The 23201-nt window shown below is 57.0% G+C and overlaps 2 protein-coding genes across 15 annotated transcripts in view; one reads left to right on the top strand and one right to left on the bottom strand.

The window, feature by feature from the left end:
• Positions 1-48: 48 nt before the first annotated feature.
• Positions 49-4775, bottom strand: MST1 (macrophage stimulating 1). Of its 5 annotated transcripts, none has more exons than XM_025455880.1 (18): positions 4636-4774; positions 3843-3990; positions 3657-3769; positions 3437-3551; positions 3221-3357; positions 3026-3146; positions 2791-2909; positions 2431-2599; positions 2168-2298; positions 1983-2085; positions 1697-1833; positions 1574-1609; positions 1373-1493; positions 1118-1195; positions 840-986; positions 655-761; positions 412-551; positions 49-283 (listed from the first exon to the last, which is right to left on the bottom strand). In XM_025455880.1, the coding sequence occupies exons 1-18, from the start codon at positions 4727-4729 to the stop codon at positions 122-124; spliced, it is 2178 nt and encodes a 725-aa protein (XP_025311665.1). In that variant the 5' UTR covers positions 4730-4774; the 3' UTR covers positions 49-121. The 5 variants fall into 5 exon arrangements, with proteins under 5 accessions (XP_025311665.1, XP_048954106.1, XP_048954107.1 ...); XM_049098149.1 differs by having other exon boundaries at positions 2431-2615; positions 3030-3146; XM_049098150.1 differs by lacking the exon at positions 2168-2298 and having other exon boundaries at positions 3030-3146.
• Positions 3581-23201, top strand: part of RNF123 (ring finger protein 123) — a 30423-nt gene continuing 10802 nt past the window's right edge. For 8 of the 10 annotated variants that reach the window (XR_007404283.1, XM_049098145.1, XM_035703176.2 and 5 more), the window contains exons 1-26: positions 5498-5629; positions 7134-7252; positions 7534-7618; positions 10670-10749; positions 10886-10980; positions 11350-11404; positions 11517-11602; positions 11894-11980; positions 12207-12274; positions 12434-12559; positions 12942-13056; positions 13139-13243; positions 13656-13781; positions 13935-14027; positions 14099-14172; positions 14932-15049; positions 15249-15348; positions 15560-15621; positions 15804-15875; positions 16093-16213; positions 16842-16943; positions 18064-18170; positions 18415-18613; positions 18928-19073; positions 19278-19361; positions 20137-20244. Coding sequence is in view for 9 of the 10 variants with exons in the window: in XM_049098145.1 (XP_048954102.1) it covers positions 7171-7252; positions 7534-7618; positions 10670-10749; positions 10886-10980; positions 11350-11404; positions 11517-11602; positions 11894-11980; positions 12207-12274; positions 12434-12559; positions 12942-13056; positions 13139-13243; positions 13656-13781; positions 13935-14027; positions 14099-14172; positions 14932-15049; positions 15249-15348; positions 15560-15621; positions 15804-15875; positions 16093-16213; positions 16842-16943; positions 18064-18170; positions 18415-18613; positions 18928-19073; positions 19278-19361; positions 20137-20244 (2496 nt within the window). In the remaining variant the exon portion in view is untranslated. Of the gene's footprint in view, positions 3708-5096; positions 5232-5497; positions 5630-7133; positions 7253-7533; positions 7619-10669; positions 10750-10885; positions 10981-11349; positions 11405-11516; positions 11603-11893; positions 11981-12206; positions 12275-12433; positions 12560-12941; positions 13057-13138; positions 13244-13655; positions 13782-13934; positions 14028-14098; positions 14173-14931; positions 15050-15248; positions 15349-15559; positions 15622-15803; positions 15876-16092; positions 16214-16841; positions 16944-18063; positions 18171-18414; positions 18614-18927; positions 19074-19277; positions 19362-20136; positions 20245-23201 lie in introns of those variants that run through there. The other 2 variants (XM_049098144.1, XM_025455870.3) reach the window with 2 other exon arrangements.

Raw genomic sequence — 23201 nt, 5'->3', positions numbered from 1 at the left:
ACACCCACTGATTTCCCAGCAGAGGCTAAGAAGCACCCTGCACAGGTATAAAGAGAAGAGGCAGCTTTATGTCTGATAGGAAGCTCTGTGCTCTCCAAAGTACATGAGATTGAGATTGGGCCTAGCCCAGCTGCATGACCTTGTGAATCCAGTCCGTAAATACAGAGACACGCATGAAGATGGCTGGCCAGCGAGGCCGGGCACACACTCGGTTGGGGATTATAATTCCCTCCAGGACCCAGCAGTCATGGGTAAAGCAGGCAAGTGGGCCCCCGTAGTCACCCTGGTAGATGAAAGAACTGGTAAGGGGGCCCTGGGCCAAGGCAGACACTAGCCTCCTTGGGGATGAAGTAGTACACTTTCAGGTTCCTGGGCCTTCTCTACATTGGGAACGGGTGCCCCAGTACTGACCTCACAGGCACCCACAGGGGCCAAAAGTCCCTCAGTGCACATCTCATTCTCCCGTATGCGTCCTCGGTGCTTGATGTTACATTCCTGGTTGGAGATGACATTCAGTGAAGCCACATTTAGGACTTTGTTGTTCCCTGTACCTACAATGATAAGAATGGGGAGGAGAGGGCCCTCTGGGTAGCATCTGAGTCTAGACCTCCTGGCCTGGGATAGTCCATGCCCCTGCACTGTGCTCTTTCTTACCTTTGGTCTCACCCCAACCTGCGATCTCACACTTGGTGCCTGGAGGCACCACATACCGCTCAGGGGGCAGGCAGATCAAGGCCACTCGCTGGTTCAGGGTCACAGGTCTTTAATGGGAACAAGAGTGCTCAGCATGTAAGTCCACAAGGCTCAGGCCCACCACACACCTTTTTGACTTGTCATACCTCTCCAGCTTGAGAAGAACAAGCTGGGAGCCTGAGGGCCCACACACCATCTTGGCCACGGGGATCTGCTGCAGGCCTGGCTCCCCCGGCTGTGGGTTCTGGAACAGGGTGCCCAACCACACCTCATAGCCCATGAGAGGCACGTGGCTGGGAGAGAAGTTCTGCTAGATTAGTCATGACTCATAGACTGCTTCCCCAATGCTCATCTGGGAAAAGTAGCTAAGGGGAAGACAAAGATGGGGGGTGGCACTGGATCCTCAAACCCAAGGGAGGCTCACCAGGAGGAGAAGCACTGCCGGGCAGTCAGTACCCACTGCTCTTTCACTAGGGATCCTCCACAAAAATGCTGGCCCTGCCTGGAAGAGTGGAGGTTAGGAGACAACAATGAGTTCCAGGACACAGGCTGGACTTGCCATCTCTTGGCCAGGATCTCTGAGGCCAGGAACACGGGTTCCCACTCCCCTGGTATAAGGGCAGAGGAGATAAGGATATACCCTTGGCTCCTCTCTTGGAGAGAGGCAGTTGTGTCTCACCGGTTGCGTAAGCTGACTGTCCAGGGTGAGTTCCCAGGCTGGCCCCCCACCACTCGCAGCTTGGAGCGCTGCTGGTCCAGGCGAGTCACCCTCTTGCCACACTTCTCAAACACCACCTGGTCTGGGAGATAGAATGGGCCTCAGGAAACTGGATGGAGGCCCCATTAGAGGCCCCAACCCACAAATGGCCCAAGTGCATACCCGGGGGCTCCAGGATGGATGGTGGTTGGTCATCATCTGAAAGAACCAAGTTCACCTGCGTTGAAGGAGCCAGCCTTTGTTTGTGGAGGCTGGGGGCAAGCCTCAAGGGAGCGTGGCGCTTACCGCAGCGCCGCAGGGCACAGTAGTCGAATGGAGTCCCCGGATCTGTAGTGTAGCACCAGGGCCCGTGGCTGTCCCGATCCGGGTTCCGGCAGAAGTTCTCCTCCAGATGCGCGTCGGGGGCGGAGATGGCTGTGAACCTGGGCGGGAGAGGGCACAGTCTCAGCAGGGGAATCCCAAACTCCTGCCAGGCTCCAGTTAGAGAGGCGACGGCGTGCCGCCTTAGGGCCATGCCCAGGTGGAGCCCGTGGCCTTAGTCCAGGAAGGGCCGGCGCGAGGACGGACTCACTGCGGCTTGTGCGGCATCTCCGCAGACCAGTGCTGGCACGGGACGCCCTTGCGGGTCCTGCTGACCGAGCCGCGGTACCGCTCTCCCACGCCGTTGTAGCAGTCTGCAGCGGGTGGGGGCGACGGTCAGCGCCTTCTCGCCCCAGCCCTCCCGCTCCAAGCTTCCAGTCCCAGCTTGGGGCTTACCTTCCGGCCGCACGTCGTCCGCGCAGCGCGGTATCTGATAGCAGAAGGCCACGCGCATGCCAGGCCGGGACGTAAAGCACCACGGCGCCTCCGAGCCGTCGGGGTTTCGGCAGAAGTTCTCCCGAAGGTCCCTGGGCGGGAGCTCCTCTCAGCTCCGGGCGAGGCGCAGCCCACCGCGCCTTCCTTCAAACCCCGCCCCGGGACCCCACTCCTGAGATCTCAGCCGCAAGGGTACGCCCCCCAGCGGCGGCCCGCCACCTCACTTGCAAGCATATTTCTCCGGCGCGAAACGGTGCTGATGCGGCTTCTGTGCGTCCCACCGCTGGCAGGGCACGCCCGCGGCGGTGGTGTTGGCCGTGCCCCGGTAGCCCTCGCCTTTCCCACGGAAGCAATTGAGCGTCGTGGACTCATGGCGCGGCTGTGCCTCGGACCCTTTGATAGACCGAGGCTGGTCGGAGCCCGGGTGGGAGCTGACACCGCGGCTGGGGCTGGGCTGAGGCCGAGTCCAATTCCCTTGGGCCCTCCGCGGGGTCACGGCGCGTCCCTCCTCTCTCCCCAGGCAGGCCACGCCCCCCCGCCCCCGCTTCCCAGGTGCCCTCCCAGGCCCCGCCCCCGAGCCCTACCGCAGCGCGTGAGGTCGCAGAATTCTCGCTCCACCTGCGGATCAGTGGTGTAGCACCAGGGCCGCTCGGAGCCGTCAGGATTCCGGCAGTAGTTGTCGTCCAGATCTTTGTCAAGGAACCTGGGGGCGGCACCGGGGCGCGAACAAGACCCTGGGACTCACGCCCTGTCTGGCCCCTGGAGCCCTGGGCTCTCCCCTAACCCGGCCCCCGCGGTGCCGAGCCAGCCCACACGTACTTGCCCGGCTCAAAGGGGTGAGCGTGCGGATGCTGCAGGTCCCAGCGCTGACACTCGCGTCCCGACTGGGTGCGGTCCACTGCGCCGCGATAATCCTCGCCATTGCACCAAACGCAAGCGGCTGGAAAGACAAGGCCGGTGGGTTCGTGGACGGGAGTGGGCATGTTCCTCCAGTCTCGACCTAGAGTCGCTTACCCTCCCGGCAGGACTTGATGCCACAGCTCTGGAAGCGCACTGCAGGGTCTGTCGTGTAGCACCAGGGACCTCCAGGGTCCCGGTCAGGGTTGCGGCAGAAGTTCTCCTCCAAGCCGTTCCGGAGTGTGGGCGTGTACCTGGGGATAGAGAGCAGCAATGCATCAGTGCGTGTTAGGGTGGGGGCAGGGGCCAGGCCAGGCAGAGGGGAGGGCTTACTTGTGGTCATTGGGGAACCTATGGCTCCAGTGCTGGCAGGGTAGACCGCCAGTGGTGATGGCCACAGTGCCCCGGTACTTGACCCCATTGTCCGTGATGCAGGTCCGCACATAGTCTGGAAGCAAGAGACCTCACTGTCAATGAGGCCCGAGACCTCGGCAGCCCTATCCTTCTCCACAGCACCTACCTTCCACAGGCCCACCTTCTCCACAGCACCTACCTTTCTTTTGGAAGAGGTCACAGTGCCCCGAACGTTGCAATTCTGTATAGGGTGAGTATTGGGTCCATGGCAGCAGTTGGCAACCGTGGCTGCTCACATTGTAGTGGAAGGCCCTGGGAGGACGAAGCACAGGGTCACCTAGGTTCACCTGCCACCCAGTCTTATCTAGATCCTGTAGTCACTTACCTGCAGTCCAGCAGGGGCCCACAACGCCCTGCACACTCCTCAGCATCTGCCACATCCTCTTGCCAAGGCCTAGGCCCCACCGAGTGTAACAGATGTTGCAGTTCTGTACCCCGCAGCACCTGGAAGTCATTCAAGGGCGAGCGCTGCCCTGCGGGGATAGGAATGCATGTCAGTGCATTTATGTCGGCACATCCACACTTCATTGAGGGGATCAAAGCTACAAGGCCTCTAGAATGGGCATGTTCAGGGGTCAGACCCTTGTACAGAGTGGGAGAAGCAGACCCAGACATGGTAGTTATCACTAGTGGTCATGTTTACTAGGCAAGGCACTAGGCTCAAGTCTAAAACCTACACTATAATGAGAGCAGTGGGTGATGGTGCTTGTCCTATGGAGCTTATTTCATCTCATAGCTGAGAATGCTAAGGCTCAGAGCTGTCCTATTACCCAGGCAGAGACCCAACCCAGGAATTCTGACTCCAAGTCTGGGCTCTCATCAGCACTAGGGCATACGCTAGGTTAGTCAGTGTTAGATCAGGCTCGTGAGGGATAACTGCCTGCATGTGCGCATGCATCTGTGCAGTTCCCACACTGCCTCAATGCTACAGCAGACATCCTAAAGTAGGAAATGCCTATATGTATTCCTGGGGCTGCCCAGCTCTGCACAAGAAGCCAAGAGCTCTCACTGCAGCTCCATTCCTACTAGGAAAGTGAACTCCTGGCTTGAATAGCAGGATGGGCCTAGGGCTGACTCCTTCTTGAAGGCATATGGGGATCAGGGTGGGGAGCACTCACCAGGGGCCCCTGAGCACTGCGTCAGAAGCAGCAGGAGTGGGAGCCACCCCATCCTCCTGGCTGGAAGTTGCACTGTGACCCACCACAGGCCCATCCGGGAAATTGTGAAACCTGTCCCTACGGGATTGGGTGGCTCTGCCTCCACACCCCCACCCCAGGCCTGCTGGAGTCTGACCTGTCAGTGGCAAGAATGGGGGTGGGGCCAGGCCCCTGGGTGAAATGCAGGGGCCGTTACTCTGGAACGGTTAGCCCCTGACCTATGTAGTGGGTAGGTGTTGGAAAGGTTCAATGGGAACACTTGATGTGCTCTGGGGTGGGATTGGAGACCCCCTGCAGCATATGGTGTTCTGAAGGGAACGATGGTGTGGACATGGTTGCTGCCAGAAGCTTGGGTTCCAGTCCCTGCTGGTATATTAATCTTTTCTGAGCCTCAGCTTTTCCCTGTAAAGTGGCAAATGTTCCCTGACCCAGCGTTAAAGCAGCCTGCCCCTTTTGCTGACTTATCACCGCCAGCTGTAAGCAGGTCAGCCCACGCCCCTGGCAGCAGAGCCCAGAGAGGCTCCTCTTGCCGAGCCACAGGTGCCATCCCAGGAAAGGTAAGTGAGGGGACCTGTCTGGCCCTAAGGGAAGTGCGAATGACAGGTAGCAGGAGCCCCGGCCAGAAGCCTTTCAAACCTCCTAGGGATCTCTGGTCCAGACCTCCAAGGACGGGTAGGAGCTGAGGTAGGCGGCCTGGGCCTCCCAGGTAGGGAGCAGCGTTCGGACCCGGCGAGGTTAGGAGCTTCTGCGCAGGCGGGGTCGGAGGCAGCTGAGCCGTCTGCCCAAGCCGAGGCCGGGAACCCCCTGGCTGGAGACCGCGAGGGGGCTCTCTCGCGGACGCCGGGCGCGGGCCGATGCGCGTGCGCGACAAGCGCGCGGTTTGGCCCCGGACGGGCACCGTAGACCAGAGGCTGGGCGGATGTTGTGAGCCGGGGCGCCGCGGCCGAGGCTGGGGGTGAGTGAGGGGCGGCTGGGCTCCGAGCGGGGCGCGTCCCTGCGGCTCCCCTTGCGGCCGCAGCCGGCCCAGCGTGAGGGTGCTCGCCGCTCAGGGGTTGCAGCCTGTGATGAGAGACTCCGGGCTGGAGCTGGCCTGGAGGATCCCCCGGAGCTTGGGGCCGGGCGGGGGCGACTTGGGGGGGAGACATGCGCTGCTCTTTGCGTCCTTGGGCTCCCAGATGGGATCGGTTGGGTTCCGCCGAGCCAGGATCCTTCAGCGGGGCTGGACAGGATCGACGTGGCAGGGAATCCCCGAGCAACGTCAAGGTCCCCCTGTCACCTGGGTCCTCAGCACCTGACACCCAGAGTGGTGTCTGGAAGGTTTGCTGATCAAATGAGTGACCCGGTCTAATTTGCCCTGCACCTCCTCTGGTGTGAGAGGGGCAGCGGTCATGGACGCCTGCGGAGGGCCTGTCGTAGGCGGCAAGGCGGGACAGTCATCTTCCCCAGGGGCAGGCGTGGTGCAGACTGTGAATGGGCAAGGGTGTGTGGTGGGAACAGAGACCTGTGTGAGGTGAGATAAGGAACTGGGCTGCAGAGAAGGGAGTGCGGTCTCCAGAGGTGCTAGAAGGCCAGGCTCCAGACTAGCGTTAATAGGACTTTCTGTGGTGACGGAAGTGTTCTGTATCTTCAGTGTCTACGACAGTAACTGGTAGCCCTACGTGGCTACTGAATTCTTGGAATGTGGCTAGTGTATCTGAGAAGTTGAATTTTTAAGTTTTAATTCAAACGTAAATAGCCACATATGGCTTGCAGCTACTGCATTGGACAGCCTAGCTCTGGATCACTGAGGCACCAGTGACTTAGTGCATCTTCTGAGGCAGCTGCGGCAACACTATGACATGTGAGGGGTGGACAGCAGTGGGAAGAGCAGGGTCTGCAATGACGGTTAGGCAAGGGTGGTGCTCTGATGGGATGAAAGGCTGTGTGTGCGAGTGGGAAGAAGAAAACTAGCAAGCCTTTGGACAAGAGAAGGGAAGATCCTGGCCTTGGGTGATAGTAGGACTTATAGCTGGAGATGGCACCAAGCCCTTGGATGATGGACCACACTTGGGGGGATGTGGTATAGGGTTCTCTCTACTGGATATGAACTAGACCCAGTGTGGGTCTAGACCCTGAGAAGGAAACAGGGTCTCTGTCTCTAGGCCAACTCACTTTGGACCCTTTGGTTCAATTTTCCTGGGGTTGAGACATTTCGTTTGGTACAACAAACCTCTATCTGGCAACTACTCCCTGCCCAGCACTGTGCTCGGAACTGGAACATGGTGGGGCCCAGGCCCCAGCCACCCTTCCTGTGTAGGAAACTGGGATGCCTCTGCTTTCTTGTGGCTTGGGATTGGTTTGTGTATGAGTGTGCATACACCTGGCTCACCTGCTCCCAGGCCTTCTTGCCACCCCAGAACTGAGGTCAGTACAGAGGCCCTTGGCTGGCTTCAAATAGACAGGCCCTCCCTCTGGTTTAGCCCCCCAGGACCACTGGCTGCCCACAAGAGATGAAGGATGGCATCCAAGGGGTCCGGCATGTCTTTCTCCCGTAAGAGCTACAGGCTGACATCAGACGCTGAGAAGTCCAGGGTCACAGGTAAGGGCTGGCAGGGCTGGGAGGAGGCTCCTTGTATTGAGGGAAGGAGGAGGAAAAGACAAAGGCAGTAAAGTCCCAAGTCTGATGAGCTTCAGGCTTTGCTGCACCCCTTGTACCTGTGAGCCAGATCTTCTCCATCAGTAGCTGTGGAGCAGTACACCCATCGTGACTGGTTTCCTGACCCCTGTGGCTGGCCTAGGACCAGGAGCCTTTAGGGCCAGCACAGTCTGGTAGCGGCACTGACCATGTGACCCTTCTCGCTCTCTTCCCTGGGGGAACAGGCATTGTGCACGAGAAACTACTGAATGACTACCTGCACCGCATCTTTTCCTCTCCTGAGCATGCGCCCACTGCAGCCACCAGCAGGTATGGCCATGTGGGTAGCCCCTCACTCTGAAGGACCAGTCAGAGAGGCTCTGGATAGGCTGGCTTGGGTTCTATTCACCCTCTGCCACTCCTGGCTGTGAGACCTCTGGCCAGAGAGTTTGCATTCTGGATCTGCCTCTTCCTCTTTCCTTACCGTGTTAGTACCTTCCTTCTGAGGATATTGTGGAGGTTAGGGAGGTGGTGCACATTCGGTCCTTAGGATAGCAGTTCACCCCTACTCTACAGTCAGCATCTGGTCCCTGGTGCACCTGCCTGCACTTTGATCCCATCTCCATCCTCTGTAGCCTCTGCCTGAACTTATAAAGTACAGACCAAACCAACCCCTTTTCCTTGCAAGTTGAGTGCTTTTAAGTTTTATCCATATCAAAGTTACAAGTGCAATTGAACAGAAACTTAAAAGAAAAAGAAAAAAACATATTATTCTGACATGACCATTTGAGCATGATTTCTTTCTGTTTTCCTTATCTTGTGATGTATATAGTTTGGATTATGCTGTATAAAAATTTTTAAAAAATTTTCTGTGACCTTCAGTTCTTTTTTTTTTTTAAAGATTATATTTTTATTTTAGAGAGAGAACACATGGGCGAGTGAGCGCATGAGTGTGGGGAGGGGTGGTAGGGGAGGGAGAGGGTGAGAATCTCAAGCAGACTCTGCATTGAGTATGGAGCCCAATGCAGGGCTTGATCTCATGATCCTGAAATCATGACCTGAGCTGAAACCAAGAGTTGGATGCCTAACTGACTGAGCCACCCAGGCACCCCGACTTTCAGTTCTTTTAAGAAAAGTTTTAGGGGCACCTGGGTGGCTCAGTTGGTTAAGTGTCTGCCTTCAGCTCAGTTCATGATCTCAGGGTCCTGGGATCAAGTCCCACATAGAGCTCTCTGCTCAGCAGGGAGTCTGCTTCTCTCTCTCCCTCTCCCTCTCTGCTCTCTATCTCCCTCCCTCTCTAAAATAAATGAATAAAATCTTTAAAAAAATAAAGTTTTATTGAGGAATAATTGACATGCAATATACTACATGTATTTAAAGGGTAATATACAGTAAGTTTTAATTCAAATAACCTGTAAAACCATCACTGCCATCAGGATAATGGACAGATCCCTTACCTCCAAAAGTATATGGAAGTTTAGATCCTATCTTGGTCATTAAAATTTTTCTCCTGAGTGTTTTTTTATTTCTGTATTCCACATTAATCTTGGTGGGCATCTTTTAGGGCCAGGGATCTGCTGTAGCCTTTAGCGCTGCCCTGGTTTGGGGTGGGGGAGTGCTTTTGCTTTTGTAAACAGTGCTGCAAAGATGCTGAAAGTTGGAATCATGTGGCTGGAGCATTTGAACTGTATGTAAGACTATTGCTAAGTTCTTTCTTTAAAGGATCATGTGGATCTTGCCTTCCTGCGGTGAGGCATGGGTGTCCCTATACCTCAGCCCCCTTGCCAGCTGGGCCATCCTGTCTTCCACAGTCTCCGCTCTTTGGGCAGACCCAAAGGAAAGGACAACGCTATTGCCTGTTACATTTAAATGGCTGTGGTGGCCTTAGGATTCCTACTTGTGGAGGGCCACTGCCCACCTCCATGCCAACCCTAGTCCTGGCCTGTTCCCAGGGCCATCTGATCCCAACCTCATGTGATATCAGAAATGGTCCTGCTGCCACCGGTTCTGTGGCTGCCAGGAGGAAGAGCAGGTGGCAGGGCCATCAGTCAGCGCTCGTGTGGATGCAGAGCCCTGGGCTGGGGCCTCGGCAATCCAGAAAGGGCAGACGAGTGCTGGGTTGGCCAAAGGGCAGTGCTGCAGGCTCTCAGTAAGGCTGTCTCAGGCTGGCTGCCCCGAGCTGCTCTTGAGAGCAGGCACAAAACTAGAACAGCCTTCCCAAGTGGGGGCTGATAAGCACTGCTGGGATGGAAGCCTTTATCCCTGGGCCTGTCTGGGTCTTTAGAGATGGGGTTGACTGAACTTTCCCTGCTCCTGGTGGGGCACCCCATCGTATGGCCACCAGCTGGCCTTGAACAGGAATAGGGAGGGGGCTTCGTGTGTCTTTACTTCCTACAGCTCAGTAATACCTCATGGCAGGGGAGCATGTGGTTCCTGAGGCAGGGTTGATGCTACCTTGCCAGAGAGTTGGAGTTTTGGCCCATCTATGTCCTCTTCCAGAGCCTCCCCTCTAGGCCAGTGGGAGGGAGGGAGGGAGGATCAGAGGTGACAGAGCAGGTGCCGGCAGTCTGTGGGCTGGATCCAGATGGGCACTGGTCTCTGTTCTATTCGAGCCTTGCTAATTACTGCTACCCCATTCCCTGCTATTCTTAGCAGCTGTGCTCAGGAAAGAGCTGGCCAGGATTGGGCAGAGGCCTTTTTCCTCTGAGCATGTGTGCTGGGATGATAAGGTGGCCACTCAGATTTCCCCAGCCCCTCTGGCTGGGGCAGACAGCCGGTAGGCCATGTGCCCCACTCTCCTGTATAGGTGGGTACAGGACAGAGCCACCCAGCAGCTCAGAGGGCTTGGCCCTTCATCATCCCAAGACATGTCTCCTTTAGTCCGGATTTCCCCGGCTGGTACCACAGATCAGGAATCAAGGGCCTGCCTAGTTGTCATTGGTATAGGCCACCTTGGGAGTCGGTACTTCTCCCAGCCTTTCTCTTCCAGACAGATCAACAGAGTCCCTCAAGGGTTGGCAGGTTATGGGCTATGCAGAGGGCCTGCATTATGCCTTGGAATCTTCACAGCATCTCTGACATATAGCTGCTGTTCTGTTTTTACAGATTAAGGAGTCAAGGCTGAGGGAGGGCTCTTCTTCTTTTTCAAGTCCTAAACCAGTACTAGTACCACACTGAACTAGTACTTTTTAGTTTAGTGGATAATCTGGCCTTTTGGCCCCCAGCATCCCAGAATCTAGGACTAGACACGACACTTCTCCTGGAGTCCAGGCAGCCACTGTCTGGACTAAAGCTCCGAGGAGAGGGAGAGGGCAGGGGTTGAGTGTCATCTGGTTGGTTTCAACGATTTTTGGGCCCCTCTCAGCCTCTTGCTCTCCCCAGGAAACCCCTGAACTTCCAGAACCTGCCAGAGCATCTGGACCAGCTGTTACATGTAGAGGATGAGGATGAGGAGAGCCAGGGTATGTGGCAGTTTCCAGAATGGGATTGGGGGAGCCAGACTAGGCTCAGGGGGGTCCTGGGAGCCCTGGGGAGCTCAGTGCCCTCTGTGCATTCTCTCAGACCCTCTGCCCTGCCCACACCCGCCCTCCTTTTCAGGACAGGTTGAAGGCCGGCTTGGCCCATCCACTGTGGTCCTGGACCATACGGGTGGCTTCGAAGGGCTTCTTCTGGTGGACGATGACCTCCTGGGGGTGAGTGAGGGCAAGGGCCCCAGATCCAAGCTCCTCCTGATGTGACCTAGGCCTCTTTACCTTTCTTTATGATGCTGTAGCCGCAAACCCCTCCCAATGGGCTCATTGAGTTCTCAGCCCCCAAACCCTCCTGACACAGCCCTGAGACTTTCTTGGTGTGACCCCGGCCCAAAGCTCTTCCTGACACAGCCACAGGCCCCTCCTGTCCTGCTCCTGACCTAGAATCCCTTCTGACACAGGCCTAGGGCCCCCACACCCTGTTTAGGCTTGGCACAGTATTGGCCTTGAGCTGGGGATGAGGCCTTTCCCCCTTGGGGAGGTAGTCTGTGTGCTGGAGAGGAGGCTCACCCCTCACTACTCTTCACCCAGGTGATCGGGCACAGCAACTTTGGTACTATCCGCTCTACCACATGCGTGTACAAAGGTGAGACCATGCTCTGCTGTGGCCCAGGTGTTTGGGAGGGAGTCTGTGAGCCCAGGTCTGAGGCAGGAGGCAGTCTTTGTTCACTTGCTAGTCCTGACTCGGCTTATTCCAGGGAAATGGGTCTACGAGGTGCTCATCTCCTCTCAGGGGCTCATGCAGATTGGCTGGTGCACTATCAACTGCCGCTTCAATCAGGAGGTACACGTGGAGAGGGCCCCTCCCAGGGAGGCCTGCTGTCGCTGCAGGCCTCACTGGGACTCAGGCAACCTGCCAGACCACACGAAGTCTGCTCAGGACCCTCACCCAGACTGCCTTCTAGAGGGGGAATGCATCCCACTGCATGCTAGGGCCTCTCATCCCAGGAAATCACTCTCTCCCAGAGCATCAGCCCCTTTCTCTAGAGCTCTGTGGGTCCAAGGTTGATGGCTGGTGGGCTCTGGCTCTGCTCTTTCCCACCTCCCCTGGACCTTACAGACACTTCCTCCTTAGGAGGGAGTTGGAGATACACACAATTCCTATGCCTATGATGGCAACCGGGTGCGCAAGTGGAATGTGACCACGACAAATTATGGCAAGGTGAGGACCAAGACCCCTGTAGTCCACCTGCCCATGTCCCTCCTCACAGCTTGGTAGAAGCCACTGGGCAGCCTCAAGAGACTGTAGGGCATGGGGAGGGGGCAGGGACTTAGGTCCTCTGTATTTATGGTCACCTCCCCTGGGTGGTAGTGGAGACACAGCCCAGAAGGTGGAGTGGGCAGGCTGCTGGGCTTCTGTGAATCTGTAAGGCGTCCTCCTCTGGTAGGCGTGGGCAGCGGGGGACATCGTGAGCTGCCTCATTGACCTGGACGATGGCACTCTGTCCTTCTGCCTGTGAGTCTCCTGCCTTTACCCATAGGCCTGGCCTCCTTCCAGAGGCCAGGCCGACTTTGGTACCCTGAAAGTGGACAGGCACAATGGAGCCTTGCTCACTGGCTTGTTTGGGCCACATCATTCTTAGCACTGGCTCACAGGCCTTCTCTTCTGCTCTAGGAATGGCGTGTCACTGGGCACCGCTTTTGAGAACTTGTCCAGGGGCCTGGGCATGGCCTACTTCCCAGCCATCAGCCTCTCCTTCAAGGAGTCTGTGGCCTTCAACTTTGGTAGCCGTCCCTTGCGATATCCTTTTGGGAAGAAGTCTGGACTACATGGAAGCTCTTGAAGCAGGGATGAAGGACTCCCTGCCCCAGGAGTTCTGTGGGCTGGTGGCAGGCCATGGCTGCCTCAAAGAGAGAGGAGGGTACAGCTTAGGTGGGTGCCGAGGAGCTCAGTTCTTGCAGCAATCTCCTCAGGTGGGTACTGTTGCTGCCTGTGTGGAACAGAAGGAGGTGAAGCATCAGGAGAAGGTACAACCCCGGAGCAGGAGAGCTCTGCTGCACACCAAGTACTCTGACTTCCCAGCCCTGCCCCGGAGCCTACGTGCCTCCTCACGGGTCTCAGCGGAGAGGGGTGGGTGTGTCTGAGCCACAGACCAGGTATTGCCGGCTTAACTCTGTGCCACCTACCCAGTGGCAGGCTACCGGCCCCTGCAGGACCCGCCCCGCGCTGACCTAGTACGGGCACAGAAGTTGCTAGGCTGCTTCCAGGCAGTGCTCAGCGTGGAGCTGGACTCTGTGGTGAGCCAGGGGTCTGGGCTGGGTGAGCTGAGGGCCTTCTGCAGCCCTCTGCTCCTCACTGTCCTCTCTCCCCTACACACAGGAAGGCCGGCTGGTGGAGAAGAATAGCTCTGAGTGGCAGTTGCAAGGCCAGCCCACTGTCCTCCTCACACTGGCCCACATCTTCCATCGCTTCGCACCGCTTCTGGTGAGGGGACGCCAGGGAGGGGGAGAGGCACAGCATGGTAGCGTACATGCCTGTGCTAGGGGCTGGGAAGCTGAGGTGCGTGAAGCTCCGCACCATCACCTGGCATCGAGGATGTCACCCAGGGTAGGAGGGGATGCTTCCAGCCAAGGGTATCAGGGGATGTCTTAGAAGATGCAGGAATGATGTCACTACTAAGGGAACTGCATGTGCGAAGCACTGAGGTGCTCTGGGGCAATGGCCCTTCCTGTGTCTCATTCAGACCCTGGAAGAGCTCATCTGTGTTTTGGGGTTGCTTGAGGAAGCCCAGGAGTCCATCTCTGCCCGTGGCCTCGACCACGTGCTTGGGCAGGAGTGCCGTGGGTGGGGCGGGAGGCCGCTGCCTTACCAGTGCCTGCCCTTGGCCTTGGTGCAGCGCAAGGTGTACCTGGTAGAAGCCGTGCTCATGAGTTTCCTGCGGGGCGTCATGGAAGCAGGCACCCCTGTGCAGGCTCAGTCCGTGGTGCGTCAGGTCCTCGACCTTCTGTGGCTCTTCATGGAGGTGAGGCTCCTGACTTCAGGCCTCAGGCCAAGATGGCAGGCCCCACCGAGATGGGAGAGGTCCCGGGAGGGAGGGCTTGGGAAAGGACCCGAGATGGCTGCCTGGGGCCTGGCCTCCACTGGGCAGGCATGCAGCGCGGCCTCTCTCCCCCAGGACCATGAAGTGCAGGACTGCCTCAAGCACTTGATGATGTCCCTGCTGCGGCTTTACCGATTCTCTCCCATCGTCCCAGACCTGGGCCTGCAGGTGGGAGCACCTGTCCCTGCCCCGAGCCCCCTGGGCCTTAGCTGCCCACTCTGAACCCCCACTCCCCACAGATCCACTACCTGCGGCTCACCATCGCCATCCTGAGGCATGAGAAGTCCCGCAAATTTCTGCTTAGCAACGTCCTGTATCCTCCCCTTGCTGCTTGGTGGGCCGGACATGTGGTGTCCTCCAGGGTCAGTAGAGGCTGGGGAGGGCAGTGGACCTCTGGTCAGGGGTCCCCAGGGAGGCCGGGGACCAGAGCCACCCAAGATGTGAGTCCTTTTTCTGGAACCCAGCCTTCCCGACACTTTGTCAACAGCGCAGGAAGGGTAGAACAAAGGCCCCTGGCCAGCTGGTCAGCCTGCGCAGGGATCTCTGGGTGGCTGCAGACTCTTGCACCGTGTGGAGGTGTGGAGGTGCCACCAGGGGCTGGCCTCTGCAGCCAAAGCACAGCTCCTTCTCCGAGTCCCACGGTGGGGGTCGCTACAAGGTCTTTTAGGACTCTGCTCTTCCTGCTCCCCAGCAGCCTTGAGGACTGTGTCACAGGAGGGAGGGCCCTGGCCGAGAAGCCTGTGCTGGTAGCCGTCTTCTCTGTCTGGGTGGGGTCTTCAGCCTCCTGGAGGCAGAAACAGCTAGAGGACAGAGAGACCACCAGGCCCTCTCTCCAGCCTGCCTCTCAATCTCAAGTTACTGCGACAAGCCTTTTTTGTCCATTTGCTGGGAATTGGGCTTGACAGCCATGGTTCTTTATCGGGGCTCATGGTCCGGGGAGACAGGCTCATAATAAGCTGTGGTTCCCCGTTAGGGTGGGATAGGTGAGTTTGGAGAGGGCTTCCCGGGAAAAACCCATGAGGATGCACAGAGCGCCCTCTGGTGAGCAGATCTCTGCCTTGACTACCACCAGCTTCGACGTGCTTCGGTCTGTGGTCTTCTTCTATATCAAGAGCCCCCTGCGAGTGGAGGAGGCTGGCCTCCAGGAGCTCATCCCCACCACCTGGTGGCCCCACCGCTCCAGCAGGGAGGTGGGTCCACGGAGATGGGCAAGCAGGGTCACAGTGAGGGCTGGCCCAGGATATCTGAGCCACTCGGCCCTTAGCATGGGTGGCCCCTTCTCCAGCCTGGTCTATGGGGCAGGGGAGGGAGGGGTGGTCTCCTGGTTGAAGCAGGCCTGGCTGAGTCCTGGGTGAGTCCTGCTGTCTTTCATTCACTGCTCCTGGCTAGGGCAAAGACAGTAAGGATGTGAAGGATGAGACCGCCGAGGAGCGTGTTCGGAGGCGTGCCTATGAACGGGGTTGCCAGAGGCTCAAGAAGCGCATTGAAGGTCGGCCCCCTGCCTGGGGCACTGGATAGCGGGTGGAGGATTTATATCTGTATGTACTGGGAGGTGCTTCTGGTAGCGACCCTGTCTAGATGGGGCCCGTGGAACCCTGGGAGTGGAGCCCCAATCCAAACCTGCCCTCCCCTCCCATCCCTGGGAGCCTGCGGGCAAGGTCCTGCCCAAAGAGGGCTCAGGGTCCTGTTTCCTGCCCCAGTGGTGGAAGAACTGCAGGTCCAGATCCTGAAGCTGCTGCTGAACAATAAAGATGATAACGGGGTGAGTGGTGCCCAGAATCCTGTGTGGGCCCCTGTCAGGGAGGGGTGCTGGTACTGGGCCCTCAGGCCCAAAGGGCAGGGACTGGCTCGGGTTCCCATGGTGGGGCCCAGGCTGAGGCACAGTACTGAGCTAGTCTGCTCTGAGGCCAGCTCCTCACAGCCTCATTTTTCATTCCCCCAAAGGGTGAAGCTTCTAGATACATCTTCCTGACCAAGTTCCGCAAGTTTCTACAGGAGAATGCCAGTGGCCGGGGGGTGAGTGTCCACTAGGCCAGCCCACTGTGGACTCCTGGCTGTGTCACCAGGTCTGCAACTTTCTGGTACCTCATCCTGCTGTGGCCCTGCCTCGTCACACTCTTTCTCTGCTGCCCTGCTCTTGGTGCTCAACTCAGAATCCTGGGGCAGGCCTTGGATGAGGAGTGGGCTGGCTCTGGGCTGACACAGATGCATGTCCTGCACCCTGTGCCTGCAGAACATGCCTATGCTCTGCCCCCCTGAGTACATGGTCTGCTTCTTGCACCGGCTGATCTCTGCCCTGCGCCACTATTGGGATGAATACAAGGCCTCAAATCCTCGTGCCTCCTTCAGTGAGGGTGAGTAGGGCCAGGCCTCATCAGAGAGGCTGGGCAGAGCTGCCCTGGGTGATGGTGTAGAGTGCAGAGCTGGTGGTGGGGTGGGGATGGAGCTGTCCCAGACTTCCTGTCCGGTTGAGTTCTCGCTTGCTTATGGGCGGCTTTTCCAGAGGGCAGCAGGGGCCCCACACTGGAGGAGTGGCAAGCCCATATTCACTCTGTCCCCACAAGTTCCTGCCCAGTCCAGGCTCTTCTCCTCAGTCCCAGCCTGTCCGGTCCTCTGCAGTCCTTGTAGAGGACACTATGGATGGGCTCTGAGGTGCTGGGGGCTGTGTTTGTATGGGACAAACACTGATCCTGAGGACCAGTGGGAACTATATCTGCCCTGGATTACAGGTTATCCATAGGGCTGGGGCAGGGCCCTCTCTGAATGTGACTGCAGCCCGAATGCCCCCTTCATCCCAACTCGTGCAGTCGCTGGCACTGACCTGAAATGGTGGAGGGAGGGGAAGCCATGTTGTGTGCCTGGGCGGGTGGGTGGCAGAGGCCATGGGTCCCCTCTGTGCTAAGCAACAGAGAGGGCTGGCTTCTCAGTAGGTCTTCCTGCCTGGCTCACTGCTGGCCTGGCCTCTCTGACCCCTCCTTGCAGAGGCCTACATCCCACCCCAGGTCTTCTATAATGGCAAGGTAGACTACTTCGACCTTCAGCGCCTGGGAGGCCTCCTCTCACACCTTCGGAAGACCCTCAAAGGTGCGTTCAGACCTGTGGGCAGTGGGCAGGGCAATGGGGCTTGGAAGGGGGCTTAGAGGGCCCAGAGGCCGTCCCTCAGCCAGCTTTGCCGTGAGTTCCGAGCTCCACCAGAGGGCGCCCGAGTATCTTGACCTGCTCCAGCAGGGAGATGCCCATCTGCCTCAGATCTTAGGTCCAGCCATCTCTGCCCTCTGGGCACCTACCCCAGGGGAAGTCTGGAAATCCCATAATGAATTAGAGGCATGAGTGCTGGCAGAGGAGTGACTGTAGGATTTTGGTGAGGTCACAGGGGTGGGAGGGGCACGTTCATAAGTGCTGCCTGCGTAGGTTTCAGGGATGAGCATAAGTGGCTGTGAGCACAGAGCATGCATAGGCAGGGATGCCAGCACCAGCCGGCCAGGGTCCGGGGATAGAAAGCTGTGGTTGTGCTGGAGAAGAAGCCACCAGCAGGGAGCGTTGGGAAATGAGGCCAAGGAGTCCCCCAGGTGAAGTCTGAGGGCCTTGTGGGCCATAAAGCAGGTGTGGGCTCACTCCAGGGGCAGAGGCAGCTTTGGGAGGTTCTTGAAATGGGGGAGTGAAGTCAGGGGTGCGCGTGTAAGAACGGCATGCGTGAGCCAAATAAGGAGGTAGAGGGAAGGTAGAGGTGAAGGGAAGGGCCCCTTCACTGTGGAGGCCGTGGGGCCAGGGCACCATGAGGAAGGGGGCTGCCAGAGGCAGCAGGGACGCTGTGGTCGGCTGTCCATGTAGAGGTGGGGCAGACAAGCCTGTGGTGAGGCCTGTGTGCAAGATGAGACGAGCAGCTGCCTAAACAGCCCTAGGTCTTGTGTTCTAAGGGAAGGAAGTGATGGCGCAGAGAGGCAGGGGGCCTCCCGAGAGCGTGCAGGCACTGGAAGCAGAGGCACTGACAGAGGGTGTGATGGGGAATGGTCCTGCCGTGAAGGCCGTATGAGACAGAGGGCCTCGGGGTGCCGTGATGGCCAGGGTGGACTAACGAGAGTCCCACAGGGAAAGGTGCGGTGGTATCTGCTCAGGCAGCAGTGCACTCTCGCCATCCTGGGCAGTTCCACTGTGACCCCTGGGCCTTCTGCTGGCCTGAGACCCCTCCTGCCATTCCTCCCAGATGACCTTGCCTCCAAGGCCAACATCCTGATCGACCCGCTGGAGCTCCAAGCTGCCACCATGGATGACCTGGACGAGGATGAGGAGCCAGCCCCGGCTGCGGCCCAGGTGCCGCAGTAGGGGCAGGCAGGGGGCTTGGTGTTGGGCTGTCCCTCTATCATAAGGGCAGGGGTGTCACACAGGGCCACCTCCCTCTCCACACAGGCAAGGAGCTTCTCACCAAGCAGGTTTCTTTGCTGTAGGTGGAGGCACAAACATTCCTCCATTTCCCAGCCCCACAAACCTAGGGGGCCCTACGGGGGCCCCAGTCCCGGGGAGCTGAGTGGCGTCTGGCCTCCTCTCTCCTCCACAGCGCCCCACGCAGGCTCTGGCCATGGGGGGCGTGCTGCCCCTGCCCCGGCCCAGCTGGCTCAGTTCTCCAACCCTGGGCCGAGCTAACCGCTTCCTCAGCACAGCGGCCGTGAGCCTGATGACCCCACGGCGGCCTCTGAGCACCTCGGAGAAAGTGAAGGTCCGCACGCTGAGCGCCGAACAGAGGACTCGTGAGGACAGTAGGTGCCGGGCCAGGCTAAACGTGGTGTCCCTGGCCACAGCCAGGCTGCACCTCCATTCCCTCCTGGTCCTGGGGCCTGGCAGTGTCTCAAGGACATGGGAAGTGCATTCTGAGGGGAAGAAATCAATGTTGCAGAAATAGGCCTGGAGCTGCAGGCCCTGCCCCGCCCCCGCCCCCATGCTCTCCCTGCACAGCCCTCCTTGGACCCAGGGAGGGGGAAGGGGCCCTTTCTCCTACCTTGAGGCCCATCCTGGCACCACAGATTTAGGGGAGAGCCCGTAGCCCTGACCCTGCCTTTCCCCCACTTCCTAGTTGAGGGCAGCCACTGGAACGAGGGCCTGCTGCTGGGGCGGCCTCCCGAGGAGCCAGAGCAGCCCCTCACCGAGAATTCCCTGCTGGAAGTCCTGGATGGCGCCGTCATGATGTATAATCTCAGCGTTCACCAGCAGCTGGGCAAGGTCTCCCATTGGTGGCCCACGAGCACATCCTGTAGTCCTGGGCATTACGATGCTTGTGTGTGCGTGTGTGCCCAGTGCCTGTGTGTGACTGTGCTGCCAGAGTCACGTGCTGCCAGAAACACATGGGCCGGACCTGGTTTTGGGCAGTGGGGGCGAGTAAGGTGCCCAAGGGTCATGCTGGATATGTGGTGTCTGATGCTCTAGATGGTGGGTGTGTCTGATGATGTCAATGAGTATGCCATGGCTCTAAGGGACACAGAGGACAAGCTGCGCCGGTGCCCTAAGCGGGTAAGGCTTGGATGGGCAGATGGGTTTCAGGGAAGGAGGGCTGTTAACGAGGAGGTGGTTAGCCAGCTCGGGCTTCCTCGGGAAGGCCACAGAGGAAATCTGGACTGCCCTGCCCCTGCTTCTGGGGGCTGCCCAGTGGTTATTCTGTCCTTGCTCCCCCAACTATGCCACATCGGTGAGAGTGGGGTGGCACTAGGGCGGGACGGGGCCTGAGCCCCATTGCCAGCTGCGGCCTGTGCCAAGGTGCCCCCGCCCCCTGCCCACTAAGTGCTGACGCACACCCACTTTCCTCATCAATTATGAATTCGACCCTGAGTGCTTCATCGGCCACTTACAGAGTCAGCAGGAAGCAGGACCTGACTCCCCCACCCCCCTGGAGCCCCTCTGCCATAGCTCTCCAGGCCTGGGGAGTAGGGCCAGGCAGGCCCGGGCTGACCCCAGTGGTCTGCAATGCCCAGGCTTGGCCAGGGTGAGAGCAACTTCTAGAGCTCTGGTCCCTGGGGTGTCCTGGCCAGGGGCTCACAGAGCCTCAGCTGCATCTCACTTCCATATTCTGGGCAGATGACCAAGGCCCTGCTCTGAGGCCTGCTCAGACTTGCCGGGCTGGGGCAGGGGGGCGGGGGGGCGGGTCAGAGGCAGGAGATGGCAAGTGGAGCTGTGTCTGCCCAACCCTCTGCCTGCTTTGGGCACTGGTGGGGTCCCTACCAGGCTACCCGGGGCAGGCAGGGTGGGTGTGGGTGTGGCCTGACTGTCCTCCTTTCCCCTTGGGTGGCAGAGGAAGGACATCCTTGCAGAGTTGACCAAGAGTCAGAAGGTTTTCTCCGAAAAGCTGGACCACCTGAGTCGCCGGCTTGCCTGGGTCCATGCTACTGTCTACTCCCAGGTGAGTTGATGTGGCCTTGGACAGTGGCTGCTGCCTTCCCAGGCTCCCTGACTAGTCACATGGAGCCAGGTTGTGCCATCCCTCCGAGACTCCCTGCCCTCACGTGCTCCCTCCCTGCTCCTCCTATGTGCCATACCCCAAGCTGCTTCCCCTGGAGCTCTCCTGCCCTGTGAGCTTGAGTAGGTGCCATTGGAGGCAGCCCAGTTCCCCTCCAGCTCACACATCCTCCCTTGGAGGAACACAGCCTGTCTCTGCCTGTCTTCCCTTTGCCCCTGCCCCTTCCTTCCCACTGGGGTGGAGGGGCGCTCCCCGGAGCCCCACTTGCCCTCACTTTGCACCTGCTTCCCTCTGACTTCCCTCCCTCCTTTGAGCTACAGCCTTGTTTCCTACATTGTCATTCATTTACTCATGGATTCAATAATATGTACACAGAGCCTGGAGTCTGTCAGGTGCATCCTGTTGTTAGGGACACTCTGTCATGACCCAGGAGGACGAGTGTCTGCTCTCCCAGGGCCATCAGCCTTGAGTAGTAAACTGAAAGGTGATGTACTCTCTGACCATGCTTTGACCCCCAGGTCCCAAATCCTCCAGACTTGTTACTTCTTCCTACTGTCCTGGCATCCCTCCCCAGCTAGTGAGTGCCCATGTCAGGGCGTCTGTCTGCCTTCTGAGGCATCCCCTTCCCCCGTAACTGGATGATCAAAGCCCTTGTCCACACCTCTACATACCATCCCTCCACCTGTTACCCCTCCTTTCTCTCTTGCCACACACCACCTTGCCTCCAGCCCCATGGAGGTGATCATGGTTAGGGAGCTTCCTCTCTTCCCCTGATGGGGATTTCATGGCTAGCCGCTGGCCTAGGCAATCTTTTTAAAAAAAAAAAGTTTTAAAAGATTATATATTTATTTAAGAGAGAGATAAAGAGAGCTTAAGCAGGGGATGCTGCAGAGGGAGAGGGAGAAGCAGGTTCCCCGCTGAGCAGGGAGCCCAATGCGGGGCTCAATCTCAGTACTCTAAGATCATGACCTGAGCCAAAGGCAGACACTTAACTGACTGAGCCACCCAGGTGCCCTGTGGCATAGGCAATCTTAGCCACCCCTCCAGCACCATCTTCTTAGGAACCTTGCCCTACCATCTCTGTACCTTCTTTTCCTTTCCCTTAAATTATGATAAAATATATAGAACATAAAATTTCTCATCTTAAGGGCAGCCCTGGTGGCGCAGCAGTTTAGCGCCGCCTGCAGCCCGGGGTGTGATCTTGGAGACCCGGGATCGAGTCCTGTGTCGGGCTCCCGGTGCATGGAGCCTGCTTCTCCCTCTGCCTGTGTCTCTGCCTCTCTCTCTCTGTCTCTGAATAAATAAATAAATCTTTTTTTTTAATAAATTTTTTAAAAAAAAATTTTCTCATCTTAACCATTCTTTTTAAGATTTTATTATAGAGAGCGAGAGAGAGAGAGAGAGAGAGAGAGAGAGAGGCAGAGGGAGAAGCAGGCTCCATGCAGGGAGCCCGATGCAGGACCGATCCGGGTCTCCAGGATCACGCCCTGGGGTGAAGGTGGCGCTAAGCCGCTGGGCCACCCGGGCTGCCCATCTTAATCATTTTAAATGTTTAGTTCAGTTGTGTTAAGTATATTCCTGTTGTCATGCAGCCAGCCTCCAGAACCCTTTGTCTTCCTAAACTGAACCTGAACCCCCTACCCCCGCGTTTCCCTCCTTGCCTCAGTCTCCAGCACCCACCATTCTGTTTTCTGACTCTACAAATTTGACTACTCTGGGGACCTCGTATAAGTGGAATCATACAACATCCTGCTCTGTCGCTGGTTTATTTCACTGAGCATAATGTCCTCACGGCTTTCATCCATACTGTGGCATGTATCAGGATTTCCTTCCTTTTTAGGGCTGAGTATTCCGTGGTGTGTATATACCACATTTTGTTTGTCCATTCATCCATCAGTGGACATTTGATTTGTTTCCACTTTTGACCGCTCTTGATGGTGCTTCTATGTTCATGGTATATACAGATACCTCTTCAAGATTCTGAGTATACATCCAGAAGCAGAATTCCTGGATAATATGGTAATTCTATCTTTAATTTTTTGAGAAACTACCATAGTGTGACTGTACCATTTTACATTCCTACCAGCAGGACACAAGAGTTCCAGTTTTTCCCATCCTTGCCAACACTTATTACTCTCTGTTTTTTCCTTTTTCTTTTTTTGGTGGTTGCCATTCTAATCAATGTGAAGTGGTGTCTCGTTGTGCTTTTGATTTGCATTTCCCTATTGATTAGTGGTATTGAGTACCTTTTCATGTTCTTATTGGCCATTTGTATGTCTTGTTTAAGTGTATTTGCCCGTTTTTCATAGGATTGTTTGTTGTTGTTGATTCGTAGGAATTATTTTTAGATATTGGATATTGGCCCCTTGTCAGATTGTGACTTAACACATATTTTCTCCCATTTTGTGGCTTGCCTTGTCACTGTGGTTGGTACCTTTGTTGAACAGTTTTCATTTTGATGAAGTCCAACTTATCTGTTCTTTCTCTTTTGCCTGTGCTTTTGTTGTCATAGCCCAAAAGTTGGTGGTAAATTTGAGGTCATGAAGTCCTCTTCACATGTTTTCTTCTAAGAGTTTTATAGTTTTAGCTTGTAAGTTTGGATATTTGATCCATTTTGAGTTAATTTTTGTAAAAGATGTGAGGTAGTAGACCACCATTCTTTTGCATGTGGAGATCCTGTTCTCTCTCTCCCTTATTTATTGAAATGACTGTCCTTTCCCCATTGAATGGTCTTGACATCTTGTCAAAAATCCTTTGCTCGTATATGTGAGGGTTTATTTCTGAGCTCTCTGTACTATTCCATTGATCTGTATGTCCATCTTTATGCCAATACCACACTGTCTTGATAATTGTAGCTTTGCAGTAAGTTTTGAAATCAGGAAGTAGGAGATCTCCAGCTT

This window comes from Canis lupus, chromosome 20 (genome assembly GCF_003254725.2).
Source record: "Canis lupus dingo isolate Sandy chromosome 20, ASM325472v2, whole genome shotgun sequence".
NCBI classification, from domain to species: Eukaryota; Metazoa; Chordata; class Mammalia; order Carnivora; family Canidae; genus Canis; species Canis lupus.
The sequence above is the reverse complement of the archived record's forward strand: the minus strand, read 5'-3'. Positions and strand labels throughout refer to the sequence as shown.

Excerpts from the sequence above, each read along its gene's own strand:
- MST1 (XM_049098149.1), bottom strand. The coding sequence starts at position 4,729 with ATGGGCCTGTGGTGGGTCACAGTGCAACTTCCAGCCAGGAGGATGGGG. Across the intron at positions 3,147-3,220 it reads CATCAAGTCCTGCCGGGAGG|CCGCTTGCGTTTGGTGCAAT; the intron begins GTAAGCGACTCT and ends TTGTCTTTCCAG. Across the intron at positions 762-839 it reads GTTCTTCTCAAGCTGGAGAG|ACCTGTGACCCTGAACCAGC; the intron begins GTATGACAAGTC and ends TTCCCATTAAAG.